Source organism: Myodes glareolus, chromosome 17 (genome assembly GCF_982192425.1).
Source record: "Myodes glareolus chromosome 17, mMyoGla1.1, whole genome shotgun sequence".
Lineage (NCBI taxonomy): Eukaryota > Metazoa > Chordata > Mammalia > Rodentia > Cricetidae > Myodes > Myodes glareolus.
Genome location: NC_142042.1, coordinates 40,567,995 through 40,588,647, shown reverse-complemented (window position 1 = coordinate 40,588,647; position 20,653 = coordinate 40,567,995). Strand labels below are relative to the sequence as shown.

Genomic DNA, 20,653 nt, shown 5'->3' with positions numbered 1-20,653 from the left:
ATGGAGGAGAAAAGTCAAAAGTGCAGACTCAGGAGAGCCAAAGTTGAAGCCAGGACTCGGTGACCTAAAACTCCAAACAAATTTGGAAGAAAAGGGCCATTCGGCATCAAGGAAACACAGCAGATGGTTGAAGTTTTCAAAAAAAATCTAAACTTTTAAAACATTAAAGAAAAAAATTCTTCCAGATGTTTGTCAATGTTTGTTTAATACATCCAGTGGAGGGCTGATTTTGTCTTGATACATTAAAAACTTTCTACTTGCATCTTACAAGTTATACTTATAAATTATAAGTGAGATGTATTCAGTACTGAAAGTAAAGTTATCTGTCAGTTTGTTTTACAGAACAGTAATTGGATCTTTGATCTTACTGTTATTTGTATCTTTTGGTCATGCTGGTGTTCGAACCCAAAGATTTGCTTGTATTAGGCAAGCACTTTACCACTGAGCTCTGTCCCTGGTTCAAACACAGTTCAACATCACCTGGTCAGATTTCCCACTTTTTTATTTGGCCTTATCTTCTACTTGCTTGAGAGGCTTCTGATAATGCAAGCAATAGCTACTGTACTATACTGATTATACTATACAGTACTATACTGTACTCTGTTTTATCATTGCTTAGGTTCAATAAAGGAGAAAAGTGCACTCTAAAAAGCAACACTACAGATTATATGCAAACCTGAATTATATATGATTGAATAAGCTGTATCTGTAAATGCTATTACAAATAGCATGTTCAATCTTCTGATTGCATCTGTAGTTTCTTCCACTTCTTTCTCTCCTGGGACTGAATCCAGTTCTCGCAGACTAGGGAAAGGTTCTCCCCCAAGTGATTTTCCATGCTCTGTAGTTTCTGCATTAGGTCGTGGCTTGCAACAAAGTGGACTGAGCTATCATTGTTCTAACAAGAAATATCTATTCTTAAACACCATAAACCTTTATTAGTCACTAGTAATGTGGAACACGGTATCTTGGCACAAATCAAGCTAAATCTAGGAAATTTAAGTTGTGTGTGTGTGTTCATACAGAGGATTTAATCTGAGCCTCATCTATGTTAAGCATTCATTAACTATACCCATGGCCCCCAGTCCCTAACTTTAAGTTAAAAAAAAATTAATAGACCGTCATTGCAATAAAGGATAGAAAAGAGCTGATCAAACAACTTGTGACTGACCTTGTTCAAGTCTGAAGAGGGTCTTCTCTAGTCTTTCCATTTCGTTCATTAGTAAAATTCGAATCTGTCTACTGTGTTCCATTTTGGCTGCCGGAGGATCTGAAGTCTTTCCGTAGAATTAAAAGGACCCCAAAGTGGAATGAGTTACCCCTACAAAACAAAAGGTAATTATGAAAAGAAAATATGAGCTAAAACTCTCTAGAGTTGACAGTGGCACTTACATGTCCTAGATAGATTAAAAGCCTAGAAGAGCAATGAGAAAGAATGAAATCTTGAAGGTTAAATCAAAGAAGGGAGAAGTTTCTTCACTCTTGGAGCAGAGTAAGAAAGCCTGAAGCAAAAATGTCGATTCTTACAGTCAAAACAGGACAGACCACAAAGAAGCTAAAACATTCTCAGGGAAAAGCAACCCATCCGGGCAAGTCTGGAGTTCAGGAGCAAAAATTCCGTCCCGAGTCCAAGGGCCCAGAAAGCTCCAAATGGCACTGCAGCCTCCAAGAGATCAGGCTGCTCAGGGAACAGGTGGAAGGGCAAAGGGTTCCCAAATTCGGGTCTGAAGCCACCAATGGGGACGTGATTAGAGAGGGAAGCAGTTGCTGCCCCGGGAATAGCTGTGACGGCATTCGATGTACAGAGGGGGCTATAGATAGAAAGAATGTGCGTCCCCAGCCGGACGCATTCCAGGCACTTACGAGAGGGACAGACGTGCGGCGTCGGGAGCGGGAGTCGGGCACAGTGGGAACGCCGGACCGAGCGGCAGCCCGGGGAGGGCAGGGAGCCTTGAAGGGCACGGGGAGGGACCCCGGGACCCGGGCCAGGTGACAGTGACAGGCCGGGGACAGCCGAGACTCCGCCCAGCGCGGCCGGAGGACGCTCCTACTCCGCTCGGCCCGTGGACAAGCTCAGGGGGGCGTGGCCCTGCCCCCCCACTTCCGGGAGTCTTCACTCCCGCTAGCGCAGACCGCTGGTCTCGCGAGAGGTGGGCGCGGCGGGGGGGTCTGGAGGGGTCTGAATTTAGGGGACAGGGGTCCTTGTATGGTCTTCAAAGCCCATGTTGCATCATCACTGTTCCTTTCCAGAAAAAGTGAATTAAAGAGCAAAGATAAGCGGGGACAATGTTTAGGGAAGTTCTCTCTGTAAAGAAACTGCAAATTAGAAAAAAACAATTTCTTAAGATATTGTACAAATCATCTAACTTCTTTGCAAGCCTAATCCCTAAAATGTCATTGACAACCACCGCTCCCCCACCACGCACATCCCACAAAAATAAAATATGTGAAATGTTTCGGAAAATAATGTATGTCCTGTAACTGTAAGTATCAACTGCAATACTGAAGAGATAGCTGATACTCTTCTAAGTCCTTCGAATGCGTGAAGTTCGCTGGGATGGTTGGTTTTAATGTTAATTTGCCACAGACTAGTCACTGGGAAGAGGGAGGCTCAACTAAGGAGCTGCCTCCATCAGATTGGCCTGTGGGCGTGTCTGTGGAGGTTTTTCCTTGTTCTAGGATTGCTGCTGCAGGTAAATGGGCAATGCCACCCCTGGGCAAATGGTCCTGGGTTCTATGAGAAAACAGGCTGAGCAAACCACGAGGAGCAAGCCAGTAAGCTGCATTTCTCCATGGCCTCATTTTCAGCTCTTGAGTTCCCCCAATAAAGGACTGTGTGGTCAGGAAGTCTAAACCAGATAAATGCTTTCTTCCCCCAACTTGCTTTTGGTCAGGGTTTAATCACACAAACATACCTTTTCGCTACCATTGATTTAAAGGTAAGGAAACCGAGGCTCCAAAGGTTAAATAACTTGGTTAAGGTCACTTAATGGAGCAAATGTGATTTTAAGTGCATTCTTGGTGATTTCTGTCCAGCAAATCTTTTATCCGATGGCGCTGACATTATTTCCGTTGCTTAAAGACCTGACAAGTTGAAAGAGGGAGTTTGCTTTCTAGCTTGTAAGGACATTCGTTTTTTTCTAGGAGTCATCTCAGGATTTCCGCTGCAGGAAATCTGCCTGTGCTATCCCTCTCTCGTGTGCGGGTTTGATGATCCGTTAGGTCTCTTCTCTCCCAGGGTCTTAGGAAGAGTGGAGGTCAGAACACACCTCTGTGAACAGACTGCAAACTCTTGCTTGACTCTAAAATTTCCCAGACCAAGGCTGCCAACTAGGCTGAGGAACACAGTGGCTCTTTTTATGGGGAGGGTTGACTGGTGAGAACACATGACCCAGCTACCATGGTGCTGTATGTTGGGATATATATATCTGAAAAAAATAATATATATAGAGATCAACCTAAGTTTTCATATCCCCATCTTCCCCATCTGAAATAAGGAATGGACCTACATTCTCTGACTTTTCATCCGGTACAAATTTATCAGACTGTCCTATGACCAGCTCGTTTTGCCCCCCCCCCCCCCCCCCGTCGACTGGTCTTCTCCAGGACTCTAAAACTAGCCTTTCCCATTGCCTTGCCTCCAACAAAACTCTCACAGTAGTGCCCAAATCTCAAATAAATGAAAGAAGTAGAGTAGATCGAGGACATAATTTTTTAAAGAAGTTAGTTCTTCTGATGAAAATGCTAGATTTTTTTTTCTCAAGATTTGGGAACTCAAGTTTTGGAGACTTCATAATGTGAAATAAAGTAAGTGATAACTGACAGACAGGCAGATGATTTGGTAGGATACGCCTCAAAGGGTACTCTTACAAGTCACACAGAAGTCACAGAAATGTGCTGTCTGTAAAGGTCTTGAGATGTTGATGATTGTAGTCCAGGCTGTGTGCATGCCAGTGAGCATCCGTCACATTTGGGCTGTCCTGTGCATGCAGGATCTATAGACATACAACAGTCTCATGCTATAGCTGTCGGGAGAAAGTCCTTGAGGACCTTCCAATAGATAACCTCAGTTACTTTTAAGGTTACTGGTATTTCCTCAAACAGCGATGTTTTCAGAGGGAGAGAGAGTCAGTGGTCAGAAGAGGTTCTGTCTAGGTTTGTGCATATGTGTCTGTGTTTCCTGAGAAGAAACAGTGTTAGGGGACTGTGCAGGCTAGCGTTAAGCCAACTTGACACAAGCTCTGAAGTCACCTGAGAGAACGGAGTTTCAGTTGACAAAATCCTTCATGAAGATCGGGTTATAGGCAGGCCTAGAGAGCAATTTTGTAATTAGTGCCCAATCAATTGTGGGCAGTGCCATTCTTGAACAGTTGGTCCTGGGTTCTATAAGAAAGCAGGCTAAGCAAGCTATGGGAAGCAAGCCAGTAAGCAGCACCCCTCCATTACCCCTGCATCAGCTCCTGTCTCCAGGTTCTAACCCTGTTTGAGTTCCTGTCCTGACTTCCTTTGATGATGAACAGTGATATGGAGGTATAAGTGAAACAAACCCATCCCTCCCCAAATTGCTTTGGTCATGGTGTTTCATCACCATAGTAACCCTAACTAAGACAGGGACATTAGGTATAATTTGGTTCTAGTTCTGTGATTATCTGTATCTGAAAATGCATGGCCTGCCTTATTCACTTTATATGATTGTCAATAGTTTAATAGTATATAATGTCATCTCTTTTAAAAATACAACTTTTTGAATTTTGTTACTTTTTTTTTTTTAGCTTTTTACAATACCCAGGTGCAACCAGTAAAGAGAAAAGGGGAATATAGGAAAAGGAAGCAGGTTTGATGTCTGCGAAACAGAAGAACCTGGATATTAAACTAAGAGATGACGAAAACCACACAGATGGCTTTGAAAACGGAGAGTACGCAACTGAATGAAAATGGACTTTGGAGACAAACAAACCTTGGACTGGTTTTAATGCCTCTGAATTGTAAATGTGCCTATAAAATTGAGAGAACATTTCATTTTCAGGATCAGATCTGAAATTAGATAGAATTCAGAATACAAATGAAATTAAGTTTGATGATTCTTGTCGACATATTACTGAGGTACCAGAATTGTGCCATGAGTTCCAGGCCACCCTGGGTTCTGTAGTTAATCAAGGCTGCAGAGAGATAGATACTCTGTCTCAAGAAAACAAAAGCAGAAATAAAAAAAAACCAAGTTGGTTTCTAAGTTACATTTAACTGCATGGTAAGTTTTTAATAAATGATAGCTTTGAGGGGGTGAGTGGTGATTAGCTGTCCCTGTTGGGCTGGTGATACTGTCAAACAAAGCGAATTGAGGCATAACAAACGCAAAGGGGTTCAAAAGGAATCTTACTCTGTGAAGAAGGAGTATTAGGGTACATTTCTCAGTGTTTGAACCTAAACCATTGAAATCAGGAAGGACAGAACCTAAGAACAAAATAAAGATTATTCAGCAATAAATATGTTTTTTTTAAAAAAAAATCAAATAGATGGGTTTGGGAATGACGTGGTGGTTAAGAGTACTAATTGTTCTTCCAGAGGATTTGAGGCCCATTCCCTGCAGCCACATGAAGGCTGACAACTGTCTGTAACTTAAGTTTCAAGGGATCTGACACCCTCTTCTGGCCTCAGTGGGTACCAGGCATGCCACATGATGCACATATAAACATGGAGGCAAACATACACATTAAAAAGTCTAAAAAAAGAAAAGAAAAAGAAAAATCATTTTAAAATTCCCAAACACTGATATAACAAATTAGCTAAAGAGTCTATGGAATACTTGCAAACACCAGGATTTAGAGTTTTAGGTTTTCTTTTTTTCTCCCCTACGAATTAAAGATATTTTAGGTGTTCCTCAATTTCAGACCAAGCAATTTAATTCTTTCAAACAATTTTAACTTTTCTGTTAAAACCATGGACTTCATTTTGATTGAGAAGAAAGGATCAGGGAGAGGAGGGTGTTGAACCTGGTTGTTTATATCTGTAATGATTATTTCAGCTGTATTTCAGATAGAAAGAATAGCAGGAGCTTGATGTGGAAAGTCCTTATGTACATGTGTTGCTTTTATTGGTTAACGAATAAAGAAACTGCTTTGGGCCTATAGCAAGGCAGAATGGGAAAAACTAAACTGAATGCTGAGAGAAAGAAGAATTCATGAGAAGCCATGTAGCCACTGCCGCAGACATACATGCTGAAACCTTGCCAGTAAGCCACAGTCACATGGCGATACACAGATTAATGGAAATGGGTTAGTTTAGGATATAAGAGTTAGCCAGGAATACACTCAAGCTATTGGCCAAACAGTATTGCAAGTAACAAAGTTTCTGTGTGATTATTTCAGGTCTGAGTGGCTGGGAAAAGAATGAGCGGCCTCCCCCCACAGTAGCTTAAATAAGAGATCAGTTTATTCCGATCTTGCTTAACAGTAGAGATAATGAGATCAATGGTGGTGGAGCACCAGTCAATGGTGGTGGAGCACCAATCGATGCTGGTGGAGCACCTCTGTGATACCCAGAACTTAGAGTCCACCTTCACAGTCCTTCTTTTGACTGGGTCAACCTCATTTAATTGTGCATACATCTCCTGGGGCTGTGACTATCACAGCCAAGTTCATGCAGTAGAATGAGGAAAGGTAAGAGAACCAAGTTCTTTTTAAAGAAAATTCCTTTAAAAAAAAAATGACATCTCTGACTGTAACTCCTCTGAACCTTCAAGACGTCAGAACCTCTAAGATTTACAGGGTCTTTAGGCAGTCTGGGTTTTGTCAAGGAAAGAGACAATGGACTTCCTCAAACAACTAATAATGTGTCCCAGCTTATGCTATGTTTTAAATTTTGGTACCAAAAAGATTCACTTTGCAACAGTAGGATGCCCGATAGGGAATGTTTTTTTTTTTTGAAAAAAGAAAGAAGGAGGCTGGAGAGATGGCTCAGTGGTTAAGATCACTAACTGCTCTTCCAGAGGTCCCAGGTTCAATTCCCAGCACTCACATGACAGCCTACAACTGTCTGTATTTCCAGTTCCAGGGGACTGACACCCTTAGCAAAGCACCAATGGACAGAAAATAAAAATAAACAAAAAATTTAAAAACCACAATTTAAAAAAAATGATAAAGAAAGAAAAAAGAAAGAAGAAGAAGAAGAAACATTGTTTAGTTTTGGATCAGTGTTTGACATTGAAATCAAACAGGCATGAATTCACCCATGTCCTGCGGGTGATCTGAAGGCAGCTTCAGATCTGTTAGTCGAAAGAGTTTTTTGAAACTAACCCCTGACTGGGCCAGCTTACTGCCCAGGCACCGCCGGACTGGTGGAGACGTGCTTGCTGCATGCTGATTCCCAGAGGGCTGGACAGAGCTGAGCCGGCTCTGCTATCCTTCAAAAACCACACCAACCAGAGTCACTCTGCCTTCCAGGAAGAGTGGATTAAAGAGCAAAGAGGAGCCGGGATGATGTTTGGGGAAGTTTCCTCTGCAAAGCTACGTCAGGAAAAAGCCGCTTCCTCAAACACAAGTCATATCAGCTCTTTGAGCCCTCATTTCTAAACTATTAATGACTTCCAAGGTCTGCAAAAACAAAAACGTGAAACGTTCTAAAAAATAATACATGGCCCGTAACTAGTAATGACAGTTATTATTTAATAAGCAAAAGAGGTACCAGGTACTCTTCTAAGTCCATCATATGAATGAACTAAACCCCCCCCCTCCCCCGCCAACACACAGTTTTGTCACCCTTGATTGAAAGAAAGATGAGGAAGTGAAGTCCCTTGCTTAAGGCCACCTAGTGAACAAGGGGACAAGTGTGACTTCAACAGCATTCCTGGTGACTCTAGTTCAGTAAACCCATCATTTGAGGGTGCTGACAGGATCCCCATGACCTGTTATCAATAAAGACTTCATAAATTGAAACAGGAATCTTTGACTTTATATATAGTTGTGTCAAGAGTGAATTTGCTTTCTTGCTTCTAGAGACATTCTGGTTTTTCCGTGACAGACATCTCAGAATGTCCCCTTGAGGAAGTCCATCTGCCTTGCTCTCCTCCTCCCATGGGTGGATTTGATCTTCTAGCTCCTTTGCTGTGTGCTATGTTCTGTGAAAACTGTCTAGCTGTATCCATTTCTGCAAGAGGCTTTGAGGCAGGTATTGTCTGGATGCCAAAATTATACAAATATTTAAAATGCTTAGGTATAAGTATAAGTAAATATCCTATTCTCTCTCTCTCTCTCTCTCTCTCTCTCTCTCTCTCTCTCTGTGTGTGTATGTGTGTGTGTGTGTGTGTGTGTGTGTGTGTGGTTGTATTGGTAAGTGTTCTATTGCTGTAAAGAGACAGGATAACATGGCAACTCCTTGTTTGTTTGTTTCTTTGGTTGCTTGGTTTTTTGAGATAGGATTCTTTGTAGCTTTTGGAGCCTCTTCTGGAACTAGCTCTCGTAGACCAGGATGGCCTCAAACTCACAAAGATCCCCCTGCCTCTGCCTCCAGAGTTCTGGGATTAAAGGCATGAGCCACCGTCCGGCCCATAGCAACTCTTATACAGAAAAATATTTATTGGGACTGACTTACAGTTTCAGAGGTTTAGTCCATTGTCTTTATGACAGGGAGCATGGCAGAGTGTTGGCAGGCACAGTGCTGCACAAGGAGAGAGCCACTGAGCCTGACTTGGGTTACTGAAACCCTCAAAGCCCCCTAGTTACACAGTTCCTCCAATAAGGTCACACCATTCTAACAGGACTAACCAATCTCTCTCAGGTAGTGCCACTTTCTGATGACCAAACATTCAAATACCTGAGTCTATGGGGGCCATTCTTATTCAAGCTACCACAATAGTATATTTTGTGATGTATATGTTTGGATGTGTATATTCTATCGCTATCTAACTTATTCCCTCAAGACAGGGTCTCTCACCAAAACTGGAGCTAGGTTAGCAGCCAAAACTCCTCTGTCTCTACGACCCACAGCACTGGGATTACAAGTATATGACTGACCTCACCTAACTTCTAATGGGGCTGCTGGGGATTTGAACTCAGGACTTCATACTTGTACAGCAAACACTGGTACTACTGGGCCATCTCTGCAGCCCTGAGATGTGTGTTTTATTCTTAAAAACATCTCTTAAGGTCTGGAAGGCGGCACAGTTGGTAAACTGCTTGCTACATAAGCATGAAGACCACAGTGCTTGTCTCCATGGCTAAGGAGACAGAAAGAAGACCACTCGGGCTTGCTGGCTAAGTAGCCAAGCTTAATCAGTGAGCCCTAGGTTCTGTAAGTCCCTGTCGCAAAACAGAAGATAGAAGTTCCCAGGCTAGGCATGGCGGCAGGCAGATCTCTGTGAGCTCAACGCCAGCCTGATCTACACAGTGAGTTTCAGGCCAGTCAGGCTACACAGTGAGAGACTTTCTAAAAGAAAAAAAAAAGCCAGAAAGCTCCCAAGGAATGAGACCTGAGGTGATGGCTGGTATCACATGCATGTATGTTTACCCGCATACACACACAAGAACTTCTGATTGCCTTTATTTTTCCCATCTACAGATCAGAAAACAAGTCATTTGAGCCTTATCGTCTTTGAAGCTAATTCTCATCATACTTAAATGATCTCTTTATCCCTTCCTCTTTGAAACAATTGCTCTTCTCTTTCTATGACCCCAACTCCCAAAAAAGGTGTCTGGCACACAGAGCGGAAGCGGAGTCTCCTACGAACATGAATGTGCTGGGCCTGCAGGGTTTGCATCACAGGGAGATGCCTGTCTAGCCCTGCTTCTTAGCTGTGCAGTTGGCACAAGCTGCTGATGTCTGCAGCTGATAACTTCCTTATTTCTCTTTCTTGACTTCAGCAGAGCATAAAGTTGACCACCCAGCGTGTGCCTCAGCCTTCTCCGATATCCTGGTTTCACTGTGAGCTCTCTGTGCATCTATGTCTTCTCTGTTTCATAAGTTTGTGCTGGAATCAGCTCCCTGGTGCCATGGTAGAGTGGGATGGTTAGTTTTAAACTGTCGACTTGATGGAATCTATAGTCACCTGGGAAAGAATTCTCAATGAGGAATGGTCTGAGATAGGTTGACCTGTGGGCGGGTCTGTTGGGGTACCGGTTGTGTTATGCTAACTGGTGTAGGGAGACCCAGACTAAAAGTGGGAGGTACCATTCCTTGGGTGTGGCTGCTGGGCTGTGTAAAAAAGGAGAGAGTGAACTGAGCCCACACTCGCATTCCTTCCTTCTCTGCCTGCTCTTGACTGTGGACGTGACCAACTGACTCAAGTTCCTGCAGCCTCGGTTTCCCAGTTGTGATGGACTGTAATTGTGAACCAGAACAAAGCCTTTATTCCCCCAAGGTGTTTTTGTATTTTAATTTTGTATTTTAATCACAGCATCAGAAAAGCAACTAAGACACAGCTCCCTAAATCGTGCGTGGGAGATGAAAAACTGGTCCTCCCTGTAACTGATCTCTGTGATTTATCTCTTTAAATTGCTTATTTTCTTTTTTAAAACAATCTTTTTTTAATTTTTACCTATTTTCCCAATTTTCCCTCCCTTCTTCCTGCTACCTCCACTTTCCTTGTACCCCACCCCACCCCATGTGCTCCTCAGAGAGAGTAGGGCCTCCCATGGGGAGTCAACAAAGTTTGTCATATCATATTGAGTCAGGACGAAGGCCCACCCCTCCTAGACAGAGCAAGGTATCCCTCCATAGGGAATGGGCTCCAAAATGCTAGTTTATGCATTAGGGATAAATTCTGGTCCTACTGCCAGTGGCCTCACAAATTGCCCAAGCCACACAGCTGTCACCCACATCCAGAGGGATCCTTTATTTCGGACCCACCACCTCCATTGTTTTGTTTGCGATTGCACACTACCCAAGTGCACTAAGTTTGCAACACACAGCAGAAACAAAGACCTGAAATTCTATTCCATAAACAATAACGTTTAGTCTCCTTCTGTTAAACACCTGGTAAAGTTGTGGCTAGCATGATGCTAACCATAAGCCTTTACTAAGTGTTCCAAAGCAGCACCTTTCCTAACTATCTTGCTTAGTTTTAAATTAATCTTCCTAACTATGATTTGGAGATGAATTAATAACTAATTATACTCGTTCTTTGCCAAGGTTAGAAGGACGAAAACATGTCACCAAACAAAGCGACGGCAGTGGCAGAATTTGTACATCAGGTTTCCTGACATAAACCTTTGTCTCTTATTCAGATTGAGTCTGAGAGGAGAAAGTATCTTCTCATGACAGGCTACTGTGTAGCAAGCACTCAGTCTCCTGGGAATGAATCCAACAGCACCATCAGTGTCTTCTCTGACCCTTCCTCCCCTCTCTTCATCCCAAGAGAGTGCATGCATCAAACTCAGTAAGCTTCATGGTTAACTTACTGGGAACTATAAATATGAAATTGAGTTCTATGAATAATGCAAAAATGAGCAGTTATATCACGTGGCTTCAGAGAGTTGAAAGATTTACAATTGATTATAAGAGGACTGTACTTTTTCTTTTCACTGTATCATTATTGATTGCTTACTCCTTTCAAAGCAATATAGACTTCTGAATTATTCAAATCTTAACAGCCATGTTGATAAACTGTGAGTAGATGGGAAATAGAGTATAAAACCAGAGCTAGCATAAAGGTATTTTGATTATCTTCCCAAAATAGGTGTTTGTTTTATACGGCTCACCATCTACTATAGTATATGAAAATAAAATTATATGAAATATAATCTATTAGTGATACACCTGCTATGTGATTTGATGGCCAGAATAAGCTAGCTCACCAGAACATTTGTCAGGGATTCTCACTGCCTGTCAAGTAAACTCAGGAAAGGTCAGTGGTGTGACCACAAAGGCCAATCTATTTTAACTGCTGGAGGTTTAAAAAAAGCCCTCGTCTCAATTTACTGTGCCGGTGAGAGTCACTTTCCTGCTTACACAGTGCAAAGAGGTGGTAGATGCTGAATGCAACAGAGTAGAAAATCAGCAAAACGTGAAATTAGGTTAATCAATGCCTGGGATAGTTTATTCCATGAACCTGGGTTACACACTCTGTCCGGGCTATTACTGCTCATTGGCTACATGGAAAAAAAAAAAAACTAGGAAGGTTTTGCTTTCTTTTTTAAGTGTTTTATTGGCAAGATTGTAGAGTTCCAAGCACATTGAAGTTATGTTTGTGCATATATGTATGTGCATATTTTTATGCTTATATCCATAGATTTGTGCTGCTCCCAAACTTGGTTCAGAGAAGATTCTTTATTTTTTTCCAGTGTGTTCAAGCAGAGATGCGTGACTGTTGAAAGTGCTGAGAATAAATGAGTCTGAGTGCCCCAGTGTAGATAGAACGTCTGTATCAACCATCACCTGAAAACCCAGAGAAAATGATGGAAGAGGAGATAGAAAGGACGCAGGAGGCAGAGTGCTGTGAAATCCTGTCCTCTGAACATGATGCGCTGTTACACACCTAGACTCACAGCCTGTGGGTACTATACAAGACCCGAATGATACCAAATCAGTTTAAAATTCTAGCATGGAAAGGCAAGCTCAGCTGAGGAGATAATGGCAGCTGATAGCTGCTAAAGGAGAGAAAAATCACTTCTTCTCAGGAATGTGGCCACTTGTAGGTTCTGCATTCCTGATGGATGACCTCACACACATGCCCATATGGGCAGCACCAATTGGACTTAGTGGGCTAAAAATATTCAAAAGGTGTTGGAGATATGGTTCAGTGGCTAAGAGCATTTGTTGTTCTTACAGAGGAGCCGAGTTCCCAGCACCCACATGGTGGCTCACAACCATGCTAACCTTAGCCCTGGGGGAACCCAGTGCCCTCTTCTGGTCTCCTTGGACACCATGCATGCACATGGTGCACATACATACATACACACAAGCAAAAACACTCATTCATAGGATAGACAAATCTAGATATAAAGAAATGTAGGCAGAGGACATGAAGTGAGGAAAATGAGGTGGGGGATTCCTAGGAGCAGATGAAGGGGAATAGTGGGGGGATGATATGATCAAGATATGTTATATACATGTATAAAGAATTTCAAAGAATAAATAAAAGTAGAAAACATTTTTGGAGAAAAAGTAGAATAAAACCTAAAAAGTAATAAAAATTAGAGGCATGCTATAGTTCTTTTGTGTTATGTCTTCAAATTTTTTATTTCTTTATTTTTTTAAATGTATCAGCGTTTTGCTTGTATGTATGTATATGTGGCATGTGTATGCCAAGCACCCACAGAAGTCAGAAGAGGGCATCAAATACCCTAGCACTGGAGTTACAAAAGGTTGTGAATGACCATACAGGTTCTGGAAACCAAACCCAGGTCTGCAAGAACAACGTATGTTCTTAATCACTGAGCCATCTCTCCACCCCTCCTTGGGTTATGTCTTAACGGGAGCATTAAAATCATAGTGCCAGAGAACTTTGTCGTATTCTTAGTTCTATCTTTAAAAGGAGGAATGGAGTAAATAGAACACCGGAGTACAAAAAGACAAGGCCCAAACCCACCAGGACACTAGGTGTATCGATAAGCCCTCGGATAGCCCCAATTTTGTATCAACACCATGATTTCTTTGTTTTGAAGATGGAGTCTCACTGTGTAGCCTCAGCTGGGCTGGAATTCACAATGTCGACCAGGCTGGCCTCCTGAGTGAGTGCTGATACTGCAGATGTACACCACCCAAGACGAATGACTTCAAATATAGAATGCAGAAACAGAAGCTCAGCACCAGGGGCAGGATGCACAGAACTTACTCCTATTTCAAAAATCGAAGGCATTTCTGCTACACATAGAAGGGATAATACTACATTTCAGAAAGATTGGGGTGGGAGGTGGGGCTTTTGGGCAACTTAAGTCATGAAATACCTAACTAAGGGACAGAAACAAACAAACAAAACAAAAAGAAAAGAAAGAAAATTCTGGCATGCCTCCACTCATCAAGACAAGGAGGCATGGGGAAGGCCTTCTGGCCGACGAGACTTCTAGTCCCCCTTTCCTGTAGAATTTACAGAAGTCCCGGAGCCTTGGGTGACAGCTCTGAGCCCCAATTGAGAGTGGGCACTGCGTCTTCTATCCCATAACCCTCCCATGAGGAGAACATCTTCTACTATGAAACGGGCAGTGTGAGAAGCTTCAGGATGCTCATTACATGGCAACAAGGACCCTACTCTTTACTGTTAAAGCAGTAACCCGAAAGACTGGTGCTGGTGTATACTTGTAACTCCAGGACCTGAAAATATGTGTGCGTGGGTGTGTGCACATGAGAGCAGTTGCTCATGGGTGCTGGAGGATGGCATCAGATTCCCTGAAGGTGGGGTTACAGGCAGTTGTGAGCCACCTAATCTGAGTGCTGGGCATTGAACTTGGAACCTCTGGAAGACACATATGCTCTTAGTCACTGAACCAGCTCTCTCGGGACCCACAAATACCTTATGCTTAATTTGGTGTCCTTATTAGATATCAAGTAGTTACCCTAGTTCTTGGGGTTTAAAAGATATAATGGGGTGCTGACAGTTATTTGATTTCTCTTGACTGGGAGATGTTGCTATTTAAGTAGTTTATTCATCTGCTAAATTAGAGCTGTGATCTTAGTGATCATATTTGATACTTGAACAGAAATTTAGAGATTTCCCAAGTTTTGTGATATCTATGGTTTAATTATCACTACAATCTTTTAAAAAGAGACAAAATATTTCTCTATTGCATGTTAAGGTCTAGAATACAAAGGGGAACTAGAAATCAGAGTTCTTAAACTTTTGGCATGCTCACAAAGGTATTATGGAAATACATAGACCAGAGGGTAATTTGTGGACTAAACCAGCATAGCGTCAGAGACAGTACAGACTCCACCAAGGCTGTCACACACAGGAAAGGCTTCCCTCTGGTATGGTGATTCTAGCCCTAAGTTTCATTTGTAGGCAATGCTGTCCTCTTTGCTTTCAGGTTCGCCATTAGACTACAGGTAGCAGATACAATTAGCATTTAGAGCGAAGAGACTGGGAAAGGGATACATTACTGGCTATCCTGCCAAGAGCTCAGAAGTCAGGGGTTCTTTGCTACTCTGTAAACTTTAGTTGCAGAGTTGGAATACAAATTAGGACTGAAGTACTTGCTCAGTTTACAAGATGGGGAAATGTGAGAACACAGGCACCGAGTCTGGGGAGAAGACTTGTTACTTGATAGGCCTATGCTACCCAAGCATGATGCACGGGGGAAACAAGCTTGCTCTAGATTTCTTAATGTATTCAAAGCTCTTACTGGCAGGGTTCTGTGCTGATATTTCATTTGTATTTTAATAAGTAAAGCTTGCCTGAAGACCAGAATGCAAAACAGTCATGCTTGTCAGCCATACAGGCCAGGCAGTGGTGGCATACACCTTTAATCCCAGCAGCCACACTAATTAGCCATAGAGGCCAGGCAGTGGTGGTGCACGCCTTTAATCCCAGCACTAGCGAGGGATATAAGGTGGGGTGAGACAGGAACTTGCTCTCTTTCAGTCTGAAGATTTCATAGAGGTAAGAGCTTGGCTGCTTTGCTTTTCTGATCTCCAGGTTGAACCCTAGGATCTGTCTCTGGGGTTTTATTATTTGTGCTACAGGGCTCAGGATGTTGATCAAATGTCTCTGGTCTTCCTCGACGGACAGGCCACAAGTGGGCAGAGAGCAAGAAACACCCTTTTGGTGCCTAGGTACGTGGCTTCCAAAGCCTGAGCTTTATCTGAGCCTTTAGCAGTTCTGCTCATGTAAACCCACAGATTTACCGCTGTGGAATTCCTGTGTTAAACACGTACCACTGAACTTTCTGATAATCCCGCATGTGTTTTCATGGCATGTTACCAGGCGAGCACACACTGGGATTATGTAAGAAATCAGTACAGGCATTCTCGTGGCTGGCTTACGTTAATGGCCATTAGCTAAATGTGGCAATCGGTTTAATGACTGACGAGTAACGCTTTATTTCCCCCACTTCCTCACCTTGGCGCATCTACACAGTTCATAGTGGAACGCAGAGAGTTTTCACCGGGTTCTCAGGTGCTTCGGTAAATTAGGAGTTACCAGGTCTTTGCTACCTGAAAGGGTCACCCGGGGCCCAGCAGCACTGGCACTACTTGGAAGCTTGATAAGAAAGCAGAGTCCCAGGGCTGGAGAGATGGCTCAGTGGTTATGCTCTTCCAGAGGGCCTGGCTTCCATTCCTAGCACCCACAGGGCTGCTCACAGCTTCACAGCTGTCTGTAACCCCACCCCACCCCGTTCCAGAGGACCCAACACCCTCACACAGACATCCATGCAGACAAAATACGAATATACATTAAAAAAAAAAAGAATGCAGAATCCCAGGCCTGGTGCTGCACTAGCCGAGTCAAAATCCATTTTAACATCTTCAGCCTGGTGTTGTGGTGCACACCTTCAAACCCAGCACTGGGGGACAGAGGTGGGCGATCTCTGTGAGTTTGAGGCCAGCCTGGTCTACAGAGTGAGTTCCAGGACAGCGAGGGTTGTTCCACAAAGCTAGAAAAAGAAAACAAGCAAACAAGACAAAAACAAACAAACAAAAAATATCTTCAGATGATTTATAAAAGGTTCCCGTGTGAGTGACACTAGGCATGCCTGTATGCCTTCAACCTATGTGTCTCCTCACACCTTCATTTATTAAAATTGCACCTATTTGCTTACTTATTCGTGTGTATGTGAGGGTGTTCATGTATGTGAGGGTGTTCATGTACGTGAGGGTGTTCATGTATGTGAGGGTGTTCATGTACGTGAGGGTGTTCATGCATGTGAGGGTGTTCATGCATGTGAGGGTGTTCATGTTTGTGAAGGTGTTCATGTATGTGAGGGTATTCATGTGGTACGGCCTATGTGTGGAGATCAGAGGACGATTTGCACAAGTCTGTTCTTTTCTGCCATGTGTGTACCAAGTATCAAATTCCTGTTTCCATGCTTGGCGGCAAGACTGCCACCTGCAGAGTCACCTGGCTGAGCCTCCTCTTTTCATATTTAGGGAACTCAACTTCCTACTTCTCTGACACATGCTGACCGTTTTACAAGTTGAATGACTTTTTAAAAAATTCTAAAACTTATCACTTTATGTACTTTACGCCATCCCTCCCTTATTTTGCCAGAGTAATATGCCTCTTCCTTTTAAACCCCTCACATTTCCCTTGCTTCTCTTCAAGGAATTTTGCTTTATTTGTTTTTGGAGACAGGGTCTCACTCTATATCCCGGGCTGGCCTGGAAATCGCTATGTAGGTTACATTGCCAAACTTGCAGCCAGAATGTTTTATTCATGGAAATACAGCCTGACCTTAGCTTTCAGGGGCAACACTTGCTCCCTGGCCATCCTGGAGGCTTTTTCCCGCCCACCCTACCTCCTTCAATAGCACTTGTCTGTCAAGATTCTGCCGACTGCTGAATTCCATCAGAAAAAAAAATCTGCTGTTCCTAATTTCAATATTTTGTTTTTTTGGTAGAATCATGGTACTTTGTACATGAAGAAAATAGCTAGTTTATGGCTGCCACTGTTGAGCTCAGTATTTGTTGTTCAATGTTTCACACACATAAAAATTCTGAACCTTAGACATGTCCTCCCGGTGGCTGTGTTTCTGGGCTTTCCCATTTTATTCTCTAAATGCAAACCACTTAAACCAAAACTCTTCCTTTGCTCCTTCCTCTTGTGTTCTTTGTTTCTTGAGACACAGACTTGAGTCCAGACTGGTCTGAAAACCCCTACTTAGCTCAGGCTGGTCTCGAACTTGCCATCCTTTGTCTTCTTCCTCAAAGTGTTGGGACTATAGGCTGCACTTGGCAAGGGAAAGAAAATAGTTTTTAAAAAGCATTTGTCAATCTGCTTTATTATTTTAAATTTTTCATCTATTATTTTTAATGCGTTGGGGTACACATAATTCTGTATATGTAGGGGACAGAGGGTAACACTGTGGAATTGGTTCTCTTCTTTCATTTCAACTTTTTTCCCCCTACTTTTATCATCTCTGTTATATATGGGACTTAAAAAAAAAGAAACCATATGGAACATATTGCCATCTTGGAATTTAGGTATTTCTGTATGCATTGTTTTGGTTTATACAACCAAAATCTCACTGAGAAATATGCTCTAGGAATTAAGCCTAAGTTCCTTGGGACGATAAGCACCAACAACACCTTGGCTTGTTTCTTAAGACCCTTCCACTCTGAAACCATATCCTCTGTTTCTTCATTTGCTCTACAGACCACACAGGATGGGTGAAGCAATAGAGGAATTTGCTGAAATACACTTGGAACAAGTTAGCTGCCTGCTGAAGCAGAATGAGGTAGAAAAGACAAATTATTAGATACCGATTTATTGATCTACTTAGAAATTTACTTAAGACACTGCCTGTACTGCCTATTTGCCAGGCATGACTTGCTACCTGGAACAGGCTGACCTAGAAAACTAGCTAAAACAATGGCCCGTTGCCCTTAACAACCTGCTGAGTGCTCTGTGAGCCTCTACAATCTTGCTCACCTACCCCAGATGGTTTGAAGTATAAAACTGTGGGAATAAAAGCTTCCCACAATACCATTCACTGAATGTCCTGTGGGATCTTACAACACATCCAGCTCCCTCTCTCAAAGGGATCCCAGGGGCTAATTCTTGGCTATGGGAGCCATGCGGCCATCTGGAGCCGAGAATCACCAAGCAACCGCTGGGAGGAGCTGCCGCTGAGCTCAGCTTCCTGTGAAAGTGATGACGTCATTTCTCTCTTACAGGAACTGCGATGGTTCCTAGGTTACCAGCTAGCTTCCAGCCACCTCCTCTAAGTAACTAGACAAAAATCCAGCCAAAGATTCAAGCCCTTACGATTGCTGTCACACTGCCCTGTCAGAAAGTCGTGGCAAGGGCTGTTTTCTACGTCATAAACTAGAACGACAATCTGTCAGACAGCCCTGCCCTCTGGATACCTTTCACAGAAATAGAAAAGATCTTGTGATTTTTGTTTTCTTGTTCCAGACACTTTAAGCTTGTGGACTTGCCCTTTTGTTGTCTGTTTGTTGTTTTGAGGTTGTCGTGTCCCCTAGAGCTAGAGTCGGAGGTGGTCGTGAGCTGCCTGACATGAATGCTGGGAAGTGAACTTAAGTCCTCTGGAGAGCTGTTTCTCCAGGCCCTTGCTTGTTCTTGTTTTTGTATTTCAGACGAGATTGTTATAGAACCTGGCCTTCCATTTCTAATCCTCCTGCCTTCGCCTCCCAAATACTGAGATTACAGGCATGTGCTACTGCACTTGGCCCGTGATACCTTTTTAAAAACACTTCGTTTTGTCCTAAGAATATAATTAGTTCCTGTGATGATACTTTATGATCTAACAAATAAAGCCTGCCTGAAGATCAGAATATGGAGGTAAGCCACTGGTTAGCCTTAGAGGCCAGGCAGTGATGGCGCATTCCTTTAATCCCAGGACTCGGGAGGCAGAGGCAGATGGGTCTCTGAATTCAAGGTCACCTTTGGCTACACAAGATTGATCCAGTCTAAAAGAGAAACAAGAGGCGATGGCTCACACCTTTAATCCCAATACTTGGGATCATATACCTTTAATCCCAGCACTAGGGAGGTGGTGACAGGAGGGATGTGGCTGAGAGGAGAGAGGAATATAAGGTGGGAGGAGACAGGAGCTCTGGGCATTCAGTCTGAGGATCCCTAGAGATAGGATCATTTGATCTGAGGATTCGATAAGAACTAGTGTCTGATGCTTCTCTGCTCTTTCAGCATTTACCCCATATCTGACTCGGGTTTTTATTATTAAGGTTTATTATTATTATTATTATTATTATTATTATTATAATTCGTGCTACAAGTTCTAAATTTGTAGTCCATTCAAAATCACAACAAAACTATCTTGAATACACTGCTTCTGATTTAATATTACTTTGACATCAGTTACATTTTATTGAGGCAACAAAGTGTTTCCATGTCAACAAAAACAATTAAATTTTTGGGCAGCGGTAGTGCATGGACTTTAATCTGAGCACTCGGGAGGCAGAGGCAGGCAGATCTCTATGAGTTTGAGGCCAGCCTGGTCTACACAGAGAAAACCTGTCTCAAAAACACAAAGAAAACAAGAAAACAAATTTTTTAAAAAAGAGGAGCAATTAAATTAATAAAAATTTGATAAACCTAGGTAAAACCTACCTCATGTATTTTTTAGAAATTCTGAAAATGAGTTATCTATATGGAAGAGTAATATATATATTTAAATCAGGTGGTTCACAGTTCATTGTTCTTATTAAAATTTACATTGTATCTAAGTAATTTGTCTTTAATATTTTATTTTTTATGTGCATTGAAGTTTTGCCATGGGTCTCCTGAAACTAGAGTTGCAGCCAGGTATGAGCTGCCATGTGGGTGCTGGGAATTGAACCTGGATCCTCAAAAAAAGCAGTTAATACTCATAACCACTGAGTCATCTTTCCAGCCCCATACTTTTTTACTTAAGTAGATCATTAAAAATCCATTTTTGATGGGTTTAAAGGAATGGGAGGCTACTTCTAACAATGCTTTCATTCTTTTTTTTTCCTTATTTATTTATTTAAAGAATTTCCACTTCCTCCCCTCCTCCCAATACCCTCCCGCTCCCCCCACTCCCTCTCCTCCTCCCTCACCATTCCC

The 20,653-nt window shown here is 42.6% G+C and overlaps 1 protein-coding gene and 1 pseudogene across 4 annotated transcripts in view; one reads left to right on the top strand and one right to left on the bottom strand.

Annotated features, from left to right (window-relative positions):
* The window catches only part of Agl (amylo-alpha-1,6-glucosidase and 4-alpha-glucanotransferase), an 84,126-nt gene that overhangs the window by 56,947 nt on the left and 6,526 nt on the right, over positions 1-20,653 (bottom strand). Inside the window, exons 1-2 of one of the 4 annotated variants that reach the window (XM_048456720.3) lie at positions 1,864-2,012; positions 1,172-1,321 (exon numbers count right to left, since the gene is read on the bottom strand). In XM_048456720.3, coding sequence (XP_048312677.3) covers positions 1,172-1,253 — 82 coding nt within the window. In that variant the 5' untranslated portion in view covers positions 1,254-1,321; positions 1,864-2,012. Of the gene's footprint in view, positions 1-1,171; positions 1,322-1,392; positions 1,710-1,863; positions 2,013-20,653 lie in introns of those variants that run through there. The other 3 variants (XM_085677781.2, XM_048456723.3, XM_087897617.1) reach the window with 3 other exon arrangements.
* The window catches only part of LOC148119370 (uncharacterized), a 33,915-nt pseudogene continuing 14,775 nt past the window's right edge, over positions 1,514-20,653 (top strand).